The sequence below is a fragment of the Capricornis sumatraensis genome, chromosome 15 (assembly GCF_032405125.1).
Source record: "Capricornis sumatraensis isolate serow.1 chromosome 15, serow.2, whole genome shotgun sequence".
Taxonomy (NCBI): domain Eukaryota; kingdom Metazoa; phylum Chordata; class Mammalia; order Artiodactyla; family Bovidae; genus Capricornis; species Capricornis sumatraensis.
The window spans coordinates 68,872,591-68,885,883 of record NC_091083.1 but is presented as its reverse complement, the minus strand read 5'-3'; the positions used below and the strand labels follow the sequence as shown (position 1 = coordinate 68,885,883).

The following is a 13,293-nucleotide window of genomic DNA, read 5'->3' as shown; positions in this document are numbered from 1 at the left end:
AGTGCCCCATCCTGGGTGAAGTGCATGCAGGGTCGGGGTCTGGAGCAGGCACCAGCTGTCAGCGAGGGTGGCCCATCCTGGCTCTGGTGTAGCAACTTTTTAAAAAACATTTTTTAGCCGTGTCACATGGCATGTGGGACTTTTAGTTCCCCAACTGGGGATCAAATCCATGTCCCCTCATTGGAAGCGTGGAGTCTTCACCACTGAACTACGAGGGAAGTCCCACCATATAGCAACTTGAGTGAGTGAGTGAGTGAGTGAGTGAAGTCGCTCAGTCGTGTCCGACTCTTTGCGACCCCGTGGACTGTAGCCCACCAGGCTCCTCCGTCAATGGGATTCTCCAGGCAAGAGTACTGGAGTGGGTTGCCATTTTCTTCTCCAGGGGATCTTCCCAACCCAGGTCTCCCGCATTGCAGGCAGATGCCTTAACCTCTGAGCCACCAGGGCAGCCTACAGCAACTTACTAACCATTTATTTCTTCAAGGAAGCTGGTCAGGCAGATGTGACACACTCAGCTTCCAGATAAGGGAATCCAGAGCTTAGTGTTCTTGCCCAGTGTCACGGAGCTGGTGCTTTAGCTGGAATTGCAGTTTGCCCTCCAGACCACCTGTCTCCAAAGAGACCCCTGCCACTTGGAAGGGGTCTGGCTGTCTCCTAGGGCATTCACTCCACCCACCTCATGCCAGCCTGGCCCATCCCACCGCAATAACACCATGAGCCCTTGGTACACATTACCTCATTTATTCTCACAACATGCCTGTGAGGTAGGGAGGGGCGGGGACTGTCCCCATTTTACAGAGGAGGAAGTTGAGGCACACAGAGGTCAAGTGACTTGCCCAAGGTCACAGACGGCGGCCAAGCTGGAATGGGCCCTAGAGCAGGCCCGCAGTTCACCCAGGCCCCCTGCGGTGGGTGCTGGACAGAGGATAGCCCCAGTACCATAGTTGTGGCCACTGGAGCGTGCAGCCTCGTGCACAGAGCTCGCTGCGGGCCGGCCTCCCCTTCTCCCTGCCCCCTGCCCACCCTCCCCTCACCCTGCAGGCCTGGACCATTGCAGCTCAGGGCTCATGACACCCTGGGAGTGGGGCTGGGGAGAGAGAAGGATGATTGGGGTAAAAAAATAGAAAACTCAGAGGCTGGGCAGATGGGCCCATGATGGTGGTCAGGTGAGAGTCCAAAAAAAAAGGAGGGGGGAGGGCTGCTTACACACAGGGTATGTATTTTTACACACACTTGTACACACACCTAGATATAGTACATGTAAAAATATATGCTATTCACACACCTGCCTCCTGCCAGGTGCCCCGAGAGCCAGCGGTGGCGCTGGTGGGCATGGGTGAGCAGAGGGGCGTTTGTTAAATATACACTCTAAGGTCTATGTGCATATGTACACATACGTACAGACACAGCCGCCCGCCCCTCGGGTACTGTACACAGGCTCGGCCAGGGGTACCCCACCCCTGGAACGTGGGGGCCCTCTCGAGTGGCCCCAGCAAGTCACTCTGAGTCGTACATTTTTGCTGAAGGAAGGAAGGGGCTGGAGAGAAGAAAAAGGCGGGAGTCTGGAGTGTGGTAGCTGTGGTTTTTATCTCATCCTTGCCCCCCCACCACCCGCCAAGACCTCAGCCCTCCTCCTGGTCTCAGAAAGGTGAGACAGGAGGCTGCTGCAGCACAGTGGGAGGGCCGCTTCTGCTGAGAGGAACCTGCAATCGTGTGCACACGCGTGTGTGATTGTGTGTGAGCACTTGGTGGGGGAGGGGATGCGTGTCCATCTCTCTGTCCTCCCGGCTCAACCACACAAAGGGCTGAGAACCAGAAAGCCGATCGTCAGGATGGTGACCCCTGTGTGAGCTCTGAAGGGCAAAGAGAAACGTTAAGGATGAGAACTCCACGGTCAGAGCTGGGTAGCCAGGAGGAAGAAGGGCAGGGCAGGCGCCCAAGGCTGCCCCGGGCTGTCGTCATCTTGTAAACAGGCTAGTTTAAGCTCTCATTAGACAGAACGAGTAAAAAGACCGTGGTCTGGAGGCCGGGCCAGGGAGTTGCCAAAGTCCATCTATCTAGTCCGCCGCGCCCAGCGAGAGGAGGAAAAAAAGGTTCCTAGTTTCATGTTTTTGTTGATTTGTGTGTGTGTGTGAAGTCTCCATAACCTAAAGCTTGGAGGGACCCAAAGAAGCCAAATCGTGAGCCCTTGGATGCGTCAATTTGAAAGTTGGCTCAGGGTCTCTAGACAGAATAACCATACTAAAGGTTGAGAAAATTTTGTTCCATTTGCATTTAGTTGGTGTTTTCTTTTTAATGATTTAAAATTGTTTGCTTCCTGGTCTCAGAGCCGGGTCTGGGCCTCAGGGACGTAAATCTCGATGCTGTCCGCGCTCTCTGTGGCTGAGTTCTGCCGCACAGAAGCCGCCCGCTTGGCCGCCAGGAGTCTCTTGCGGGCCTCCTGACGCTGCTTGTCCCCAGCATCAGAGGCCTTGTCGCGGCTCATTGCCGGCTTGGATTTGGCTGGCTTCTTTGGGACCGGAGGGGGTGCTTTCTTCTCTTCCTTTAGTGAGACAGTGAGGAGGGAAGAAAAATAAAATAAAGGTGCCACCTTGTATGTGGCGGCACCACCACCCACCATATGCTGGCAGCTGGAGTCTCCACCCCAGCTCCCCTGCATTGGGCACAAGCAACACACATTTGGAACCAGGAAGCCACAGAAGCAATGATGGTGGGAAGAGCACAAGGCACAGGAGCAAACAGCAAGCTTACAACCCTGGTGTTCTGGTAGGAGGGGACGGACAGACCACCTCCTCCCACCCCCGCTTGGAACCACTGAGCCCAAAACTCACGCAGGAATCGCACAGCCAGAGCCGGGATGTAAATTCAGGGCCTCTGACTCCCAGATCACATTGCACATGCTGTTCTAGGGGATCAGAACTCACAAGGGCCACAGTCCAGTACCCAACAACCGAAGGGGGCACTGGGCACCGTTTCACAGACGGAAACCCGGGCCTCAGGGATGAGGCCAGCCTGGGAGGCAGAATCCGGTCCAGACCCCTGGACTCCTGGCAGCATGGTCCTAGGAGAAGGACCCCTTTTCTGCCTCTGACATTCCAACAGCTGTGACTACACTAGCGCTCCAGGCTGAGGGCATGTGTCTCCCAGGAGTCCCATTTTCCAAACATGCAGGGCAGGAAGGCATGCTTCGGGGGCAGCCTCAACTACACAGAGCCAGCGGCATGCTGGACGAGCGCCGAGCATGGACCCCGCACACTGATGGACGTGAGCCCCCAGCTCAGAGACGACACACGGAGAAGGGAGCCAAGCAGCACTGACCGATGTGGGCAGCGTTATTGCCGACCAGGAATTTGTCCCTGGACTTCCCCTCCGCACTGCTCCATGCTCACCTTCCTCTTCTCGGGGGTCTCCACCAGCTGCCAGCTGTTGGCCTTGAGGTGGTAGAGTTCATCAAACTTCATGCTGATGTCCTCGATGGACAGCTGGAGCAGGTCCCAGAACCCTGCCAGGTCCTGGGCCGTTGGACGTGGGTTGGCATCAGGGTTCTGTGGGACAGAGCAGGGTCAGTGGGGCCAGCCGGGCAAGGGGGCTTGTCCTGCACCACATCCCAAGGATGGTCTCCTGGCCCTGCGTGGCTTCTCACGCACATGGTAACGAAGCCTTCGCCACCTCTGCCGGGCTCTGGTGAGGAAGGCCCTCGTGGCCTACTGTGTGGCTGGCGTGCGACTCGTCTCATCTTATAGGGAGGAGGCAGCGTCACTCCCAGGTCGGTGTGATTACAGACCCATGGGGGTGCCCTCCCATCATTCTGTTCTCAGCCAACACATTCCTCATCATGACTTCCTCGGTGAACCCCCAAACCCCTACTGGTCCTAGAGACAAACACTGGCCGTTGTCCCTCAGCCCTGGCCGGACGGAAAGAGGCTCCCCACAGGAATAGCTGCCGCCCGACAGGTGAGGGTGAAGGAGAAGGGAGACCCACCAAGCCTAATGGTGGTTATTTCTTTAGTTCTTACCTTGACTGTCTTCTTAGATACAGAGTATGTTGTAATAAATCAGTGCTAACTGATTTTTAACTTCCCTGTGTCTGTTTTTACACAGAGTTCACTTTTCAATTTCAGATGGTATTGAAGACCTGAAAGGACCACTCCTGGCCCTTTCCTTGTGGGCACTGTGGCTGGGGAGGAAGGACCTTCTCCATGTCCGGGAGGAGGTCACAGAGGCTTAGAGGCTAATCCAGCCGGGGGATCTGGCTGGGAGACCCGCTGTGGAGGAAGCAGAATCACACTTACCAAGTTTTGCTCACAGAGGCCCCGGAACTGCTGGAATTTCTGCGACATCAGTAGCTGGGCACTGCCCACAGCACTGAGGACTTTCCCTAAGACTGAGAGAGAAGGGGGCGAAGGCTGAGCAGAGCTCAAGTCTGCTTCCGCCTCCCTCCCCACCACCTCAGGACACTGATCGTTATTTGCTGATGGCAGCCAGTCTTCATTTTATTTACACAGTAATTAACCCACTAGTTTCTACGGATATTTCATAGCAATAAATCGGAAAACTGAGTTTAAATGGAAAAAAATTTTTCAGGAAAACAAATTACTACAATAGGCTCAACAGGAAATAGAAAATCTGATTAGACCAATAATTGTTTAAAATAACTGAAGCAGGAGTTAAAAATCTTCTCTAGAAAAAGGAACCAGGCCTATATAGTTTTATAGGTGAGGTTTTACAAAACCTTCAAGGAACAGATAACCCCTGTTATATATATTCAGATTCTTCCTGAGAGTGAATAAACACAGAAAATGACACAGCTAATTTCAGGAGCCCTGAGAAAAGATAGGACATGACAAGAATAGGCCACTTTCATTAGGAATGCAAAAGTCTTACAGCAAAGAGCAGTGTTAACCATGAAGTGTTCAGCCCAGGAATACAAGACTGAAGTCTTTTAGTGTGATTTCTGGTTTTCAAGTGGCAGGGGAGACTTTCCTGGTGCTCCAGTGGTTAAGACTCCACACTTCCAATGCAGGGGGCACGCATTTGATCCTTGGTCAGGGAGCTAAGATCCCACACGCCACAGTGAAAGGGGAGCCTGCGGGCTGCAACAAAGAGCCTGTGTGCTGCAGTGAGAGGCCCCCATGCCCCAGCTGGGGCCGGACGCAGTCAGGTGTTTTTTTTTCTAAAGTAAAAAAATTAATTATGTTGTATGTCATCAAAATAATAAAGTAGCAGGAAGACAATACTATCTCCTAACCCCCTTAGAAATCACTGAAAAGCAAAACAGTAAATAAATCAAGATGCACACTGCCTCCTGGTAGAATCCGGAGCACGGTGTATGAGAGTGTCAACGTGCAGTGATAGCCACGCAGGGAGAGTTCCTGCAGTTGAAGGGCTCAGATAAAGGTGGCAGTTTTGAGTTCTTAAAAGTGGTATAGCTTGAAATAAAAAGGGGTGTGGACTGCAACAGGAGCTTCCCTGAACCTGATTCAGCACCAAGGGTGGGGGGCAGGGGGCGACAACACTGCTGGTAACTGCCCTCTGGTGTCCTGGAGAGAAGACCAAGCTGAAGGGCACACTGCACCCGTCACCATGCTGAGGAGCTCCTGCCAGCCTGGGACACCCTCCTGCCTCCTCCCCCACAATGGTCTACTTACAACAGCTTATCTAGGAGGAATTTCACCTCATTTAAAAATTAGTTATTACAAAGGAGCCCACGTAGGAGCTCGACATAGTACAGGAGCAGCAAACGGCAGGTAAGTGTTCACCAGGAAGTTGTTGCCAGAGAACAGATGAAACGTGTGACTTGTAGCCACAGATATTTAAACAGCAGTTCAAAGCAGAGATTGAAGTGCTCTGAAAAGAGATTTAAAGAGCATGGAAGGAGGTAAGACATGAGGTCTGGAACTATGCAAGAGAAAAATCAGGCATCACAGAAACAAAGGCCATGACGGACCCAGCACAAAGAATAAACCGTAATGAAAACCAGTACCGATGAGGGAACAGGAGTGGAAAAGCTGCCGGTGCAAAACCCTGACACTGCTAAACTGACATCTTAAAGCTGCCAGGAATAATTGCAGGTAGTGGGTGTATGTGCCTGGCTTGGTCTAAAGTAGAATGGGAATCAAAGAAGTCCCTTTTGAAGAATTCCTCATCATAAGACTACACTTAGGTACCTTTTTTTTTTTTTTTAAGAAATAGAAGAAGCAACTAGAGGACTTCCCTGGTGGTTCAGTGGCCAAGACTCTGTGCTCCCAACGCAGGGGCTTGAACCCGATCCCTGGTCAGGGAGCTAGATCCCACATGCGGCAACCCAGACCTAGTGCAGCCAAACAAAATAAATACTAAAAAAAAAAAAGAAGCAAGTAGGTATATTACAACAAAGAGACTATTTAAAAGAAAGTGACTGAGAGAGCGCCGAAGAATTGATGCTTTTGAACTGTGGTGTTGGAGAAGACTCTTGAGAGTCCCCTGGACTGCCAGGAGATCCAACCAGTCAATCCTAAAGGAAGTCAGTCCTGAATATTCATTGGAAGGACTGATGCTGAAGCTGAAGCTCCAATACTTTGGCCACCTGATGCAAAGAACCGACTCACTGGAAAAGACCCTGATGCTGGGAAAGACTGAAGGCGGGAGGAGAAGGGGATGAGAGGATTGGATGGCATCACCAACGCGACGGACATGAGTTTGAGTAAACTCCGGGAGTTGGTGATGGACAGGGAAGCCTGGCGTGCTGCAATCCATGGGGTCACAAAGAGTTGAACACAACTGAGCAACTGAACTGATACTGACTGAGAGACATGGAAGAGAGAGGGAAACTTAACATACATCCGTCAGAGTTCTAAAAGGACAGAGAAAATGGAAGAAAAGAAATTTCTTCAGAGTGATCATGACTTAGGATATGACTAGAAGAACCACCCCATCTCATTTTATGCTTAGAGAACCTTGGTACTAAAGACACAGATGAGAAAGGAAAACTACCAGCCAAATAATCAAGAATAAAGGCAAAATTATTAAATCACATATTTTAAAAAGTGCAACAATGTACTAAAGTAATATAACTCAGCTGGGTTTATTCTGGTACTACAAGACAGATTCAATATTAGAAAATTCTAATAACTTCTGATTCTGGCTATGAAGAACCAGTTACTATCAGATAAACTGAACTTAAAAATCCACCAAAAAACTAAATAAGATACTCAAAACAACAAAATATCTCTTTCAAGGCATTAAAAAGTTACCAAAGCAGCCAGAATTTGAGAGGCTAAGATTTCAGTGAGAAGGGAACTATAATCAGGTGAGTCTGATGGTCTGTTACCCCAAGGCGCCTCCCACATTTATAGGCAGCAGAAAGCTGAGTGCTAAGACGACGAAGTGGTGACTGAGAGTCTGAGAAGCTGAGCAGAGCTTGTGGTAGTTCCACGGGGACAGGGAGACCAAAACTGGAATTCGGAGCTACAAGGCAGACAAGGACTTGGGGGAAAGCACCTCAAGCTGAGCAAAGCTTCCAGCTGTCTTAAGATGGGGGCAAGACAAAATTGGAGCTCAGTGTCTGCCAAGAAGGAGGGGCTTGGAAATACCCGAGGCTGTCACAAAACCCAGCTCTGAATCAGCTGAATCCCATACTGGATTAAGTTTTTCTCGCCCTATGCTATTGTCTGTAAGAAGCAAAAGTAAATCCATTCTTGAAGAATAGAAAATCATTCTTAAAAAAAAAAAAATCATCCCGAGTCTCAAGTTATTTCTGTAGTTTTCATATACAGTTTCTGGTGTTGAATAAGAATTACCAAGCGTGAGGATTCCCGGGTGGCTCAGTGGTAAAGAATCCGCTGCCAATGCAGGAGACATGAGTTTGATCCCTGATCCGGGGATCCCATATGCTATGCAACAACTAAGCCTGTGAGCCTGTGAGGCTCCACAACTATGAGCCTGTGCTCTAGAGCCAGAAGCTGCAACCACTGAAGCCTGAGCACCCTAGAACCTGTGCTCCGCAACAAAAGAAGCCACTGCAGTGAGAAGCCTGCACAACCAGAGAAAAGCCGTGCAGCAACAAAGACCCAGCACAGCCAATAAATGAAAAATAAAAACTTGCAAATTCACCAAACATGCCGTGAGGTAGGACCAAATGACTGCACAGCAGAAGAGAAAATCAGAAAAAGTAGAAGACCTACAGGGGACACAGGTACTAGAAGTACTGGACAGGGGCTTTAAAAGGACTGAGTTTGTCCAAGAAAATATATGACATGATGGGGAATTTCAGCGAAGAACCAGAAGTCTATCAAAAAGAATAAAATGTAATTCTAGAACTAAAAACATACTGAAATTGACTGCCGTGAAAGTGAAAGTCGCTCAGTCATGTCCGACTCTTTGCGACCCCATGGACCGTGGAATTCTCCAGGCCAGAATACTGGAGTGGGTAGCCATTGCCTTCTCCAGGAGATCTTCCCAAACCAGGGATCGAACCCAGGTCTCCTGCACTGCAGGCAGATTGCATTGCATTGGATTCCTTACCAACTGAGCTATCAGGGAAGCCCACTGATTGCAATAGATAGGTTTTGTAGATTAATTACAGCTAAACTATAAAATAATCCAGCAGGAAATGTCCAGATTGAGGTCCAGAGGAGGAAATAAAAGAGGGAAAATTCGGAAAAGAAAATGAAGAAACGACATGGCAGTCTAAAATATGTGTAAATGGAGTCCCCAAGGAGAGAAGAACTGAAATGGAGCAGAGATCTGAGGAAATGATGGCTGAGACTTTTCTGAAACTGATGAAAGTTATTCAAGCTGAAGATTCAAGAAACCCTGGGAGCATCAAGTTGGAAAAACACAAAGTAAACCATACCTAGGTATCCTAGTAAAAATGGATAAAACTCAAATACAAGAGAAAAATCTTAAAAGCAAAGGGGAAAAAAATTATTCTTCAAAGCAGCAGCAGGAAGACTAACTTTCCAATAGAAAGTCTGGAAACCAGAACATAGTAACTTTTATAAATAAAAATGCTGAAAGAAGATTAATACCTACCTAGAGTTTTATACTTAGCAAAAAATACTGTTCAAAAAAAGAGAGGGAAAAATACAGACATTTTAAGACAAATACTGCATTAATATAAATACTAAAGGCAGTTCTTAGGGCAGAGGAAAGTGATTCTCATAACCGCAAGCACAGAAATAAAGGAGTCAAGTGTTACCAGAAAGAAAAGAATAATTATGTGGGTAATATTGATTGTATAAAACAAAAATAATGTCTTGGGGCAGTTAGATCATATTTATAGAATGGAAATATCTCACGGCCATAGTACACATGATCAGGTCCTTGCGTTATCTGTGAAGTGGTAAAAGTACCAATATAGTCTTACAAAGTCAAGGATACAGAGTAACTGCTAAAAGAACAATAAGCTAACATGAGCAAAGTGGAAATAGATATCTGATTAATCTAAATAGAAGACATGAAAGAAAAATCTATCAATAAATTTACCACATTACAGATTAGAAAAACCATATGATTATCTAAATAGATACACAAAATTCCATTAAATTCAACAATTCTCTTAACCAGAATAAGCGTATTTACAACAGACCTATAGTAAACCTCATACGTAGTGGTACAATGCTAAAAGCAATTCCTTATTTACAAATAAGAATATAGCAGTATTTCTAGATACAAGATCAATAAAAAGGGCAACAGCATTTCATCAACCAAAGAAAAAGAATATAATAACAAAAATACTACTTCATTTCAGTTCAGTCGCTCAGCTGTGTCTGACTCTCTGACCCCATGAAATGCAGCAAGCCAGGCCTCCCTGCCCATCACCAACTCCCAGAGTTCAAACTACTACTTACATCCTTCCAAAATTAAAATACTAATCTAATGAATCTTTAAACAATATGGAAAACTTCTATGTGGAAAATATAAAATTTAAATGAAGGACACTACAGAAGACCTACATAAATGGAGAGACATAATCATGTTCTTGGATACAAAAGACTCATTCATAAACATCTATTTTCTATCAAACTGATGTACAGATTTTATTTAATTCCAGTCAGAACCTCAACATAGAAGTTAAAAAGCCAAGTCTAAGAGGAAAAAGCAAAGAGCCAATGCCAAGATATTCCTGAAGAACAACAGGTTGGAGGAATTTGTCTTTTCAATTACAGTAAGTCTCCTTCGCACGAACCTTCAAGTGGTGACTTTCAAAGATGAGAACACGTGTCCCGTCAGGGTCGGGCAGGGGCGTCTCCCCTGCCGACGTCCTTCAGCTCCGCTGTCTGCCACCGCCTCTCCCTCCTCTAGTCAGTAACGCTTCCTGCCCTTAGTGCCAGCCCCTGGATGCCAGCTCTTGCAATGTACTACTTGACTTTTCAAGATACTGTACTGTAACATTAAAAATGTTTTCTTTACTTTCTGTACTTGTTTTTTATGTATTATTTGCATGAAAAGTATTATAAACCTATTACAGTGCAGTACTATATAAATGATTGTGTTAGCTGGATACCAAGGCCAACTTTGTTAGACTTATGAACAATCGACTTACAGATGTGCTCTTGGAGTGGAACGCATTCATATGCAGGGGACTTAATGTATATAAAAAATCCTAAGGAATTCCCCCCAAAACAGTGAAGTTGCAGCATATGAGACTGATGTATAAAAATCAGTTGTGTCTATATAGTAACAGTGAATAGCTGACAATGGAATGAAGAAAAACTTCATTTACAATACCATCAAACAGAATAAAATATTTAGGAATAAACTTAACAAAGAAATATGACTTGTCCACTGAAAACTGCGAAACAGTATTGAAAGAAAATTTTAAGAACTTAAATAAAGATAGCCTATGTTCATGTTCAGAAGACTTAAAAGATGACAACACCTGTCAAACTGAATTACAGATTTAACACAATCCCTATCAAAATAAGATCCTATCTGCCTGTTTTTTGAGGAAATTGACCATCTGACCCTAAAATTCATATGGAAATGAAAAATGAAGTATGAACTTTAGAACTTCCTTTAGTGAAAAAATGAGAACTAACGATAAACTTCTTTTACTTGAAAAATAAAACTGGAGGATTCACGCTTCCCAATTTCAAAACTTATTTCAAAGCTACAGTCATCATGACAGTACAGTCGTGGCCTAAGTATACACATGTACATTGATGCAGTGGAATAGAGTCCAGAAATAAACCCTTACATTTAGTCAGCTGGTTTTTGACAAGGATACAAGACTATTCAATTGAGAAAGAAGAGTCTCACTAATAAATGCTGGGACAACTGGATATCCAAGTGTAAACAATGAGGGTGGACCAACACCTCACACCATATACAAAAATTAACTCAAAATGGATCATGGACCTAAATGTAACTACTAAAGGTATAAAACTCTTAGAAGGAAACAGGAGTAAAATCCTCACGAGGCTGGATTAGCAATGGCTTTGTAGACTTGACAGCAAGTCACAAGCGACAAATGAAAACACCAACTGGACTCCATTAAAGTTAACCTGTTGTGTTTCAAAGAAGACCTACCAGCAAAAAGTGGAAACCCCTGATGAATGGGTAAGCAAAATGCAGTATACCCATACAATGGAGTACTATTCAGCAGCAGAAAGGAGTGAAGTGCTGACATGCTACAGCATGAGGAAACCTCAGAAACACCAGGCAGAGTGAGTCCAGACCTGCAAGCGCGCACCGCATATGAGTCCCTGCACAGGGAATGTTCAGAACGGGCAGCTCTAGCGAATGAAGCAGATCCGTGTTTCAGTGCTTGTGCTCAGTTGCTAAGTCGTGTCTGACTCTTTGTGACCCCATGGCCTGCGGCCTGCCAGGCGCCTCTGTCCCTGGGATTTCCCAGGAAGAATACTGGAGTGGGTTGCCATTTCCTACAGAGTGATGGCTGAATGGGTACAAGGTTTCTTTTTGGGGTAAGGAAACTATTTTAAAATTAGGTAGCAGTGATGGTCACACAACTCTGTGGATATACTAAAAACCACTAAATTGTATACTTTCAAGGGGTGAATTTTATGATATATAAATAACATTTTAATACTATTATAAAAAAACTGCTCACAACCAAAAAGTAGAAGCAATTCAAATGCTCATCAGTGGAATGGATAAGCAATGATATGTTCATACAGTGGAATGCTGCATGTTAATGGAAAGAGTGAACTACACGTACATGCATTAACATGCATGAATCTTACAAACAAGGCTGAACCAAAAAGGCAGGCTTCAGAAGAATACAGACACCCGGCTTCTATGAATGTAAATTTTGAAAGCAGGCAAAACTAAACAGTATGTTCCTTAGGGTCACACATATATGTGGTGCAAGTATAAAGAAAGGCAAGGGTATAACTAACAGAATTCAGGATAGTGTTACTGCTGTGGCAGAAAGAAGGTGACCTATCATCAGGTCCAAAGATACCGGTAATATTTCATTTTGTAAACTAGGTGGTGAGAAAAGGAGTGTTGGACATTCTTCTTTACTCTGTCTACTGTTTGCGTGTGTATGTCACAATAAAAATGAAGGTTAAAAAAAAAAATGAAGGTTAATAAGAAAGAATGAGAGCAAAAGTAAAGGTTTTCAGATAAATCAAAACAGGGTTAATTCCAGTTCTCGGGTTCTCACTAAGGACAATTCTAGGGACTTACCTAGTGGTCCAATGGTTAAGAATCAACCTTCCAATGCAGTGGACACTAAGTTTGATCCTCTGGTCAGAGAACTAAGATCCCACATGCTGTGGGCAACTAGAGAGGCCTGCACACCGCAACTAGAGAAAGCTGATACGCTGCAACAAAGAGAGCCCACGTGACGCAACCTCGACCCAGCACAGCCAAAAAAAAAAAAAAGACAGTTCTAAAGGATGAACTCAGCAAAGAAGAATACGATCCAGGAAGGAAGATCTGAGATAAGGAATTATGAACAAAGAAAATGATGAACACATGGGAATTATTATTTAAACACACATTTAGATAATTGAAAATTATATAATGATAATGTGTGCGGTTTTAAATCATAAGAAAACAATTAGATAAATTATATGTTAAGGCTTTTATGTTGTTTGGGAGAAAGGTAAAAATGTTGACTAATTTACTTTTACAATTTTAAGTGTTAAAGGAACAGAAATACAGTGCATAACTTCTGTGGCAGTTATGGCTAGTTGTCCTAGCGTTCGTGTCCTTCTCCCTCAGAAGTAGAACCTTTTCTTTATTTTGTTTCAAACAGCAACTTTATTCAGATGAAATAAAACACAGGGACTTCTCAGGCAAACTGGATTTTCTAGGACAAAGTATTGTCAAATGGAAAATATG

At 45.4% G+C, this 13,293-nt stretch overlaps 1 protein-coding gene across 6 annotated transcripts in view; it reads right to left on the bottom strand.

The window, feature by feature from the left end:
- Positions 1-925: 925 nt before the first annotated feature.
- Positions 926-13,293, bottom strand: part of DLGAP4 (DLG associated protein 4) — an 87,061-nt gene continuing 74,693 nt past the window's right edge. For all 6 annotated transcript variants that reach the window (XM_068987431.1, XM_068987429.1, XM_068987430.1 and 3 more), the window contains 3 exons: positions 4,293-4,384; positions 3,390-3,545; positions 926-2,542 (listed from right to left, as the gene is read on the bottom strand). In XM_068987431.1, coding sequence (XP_068843532.1) covers positions 2,324-2,542; positions 3,390-3,545; positions 4,293-4,384 — 467 coding nt within the window. In that variant the 3' untranslated portion in view covers positions 926-2,323. The remainder of the gene's footprint in view (positions 2,543-3,389; positions 3,546-4,292; positions 4,385-13,293) is intronic.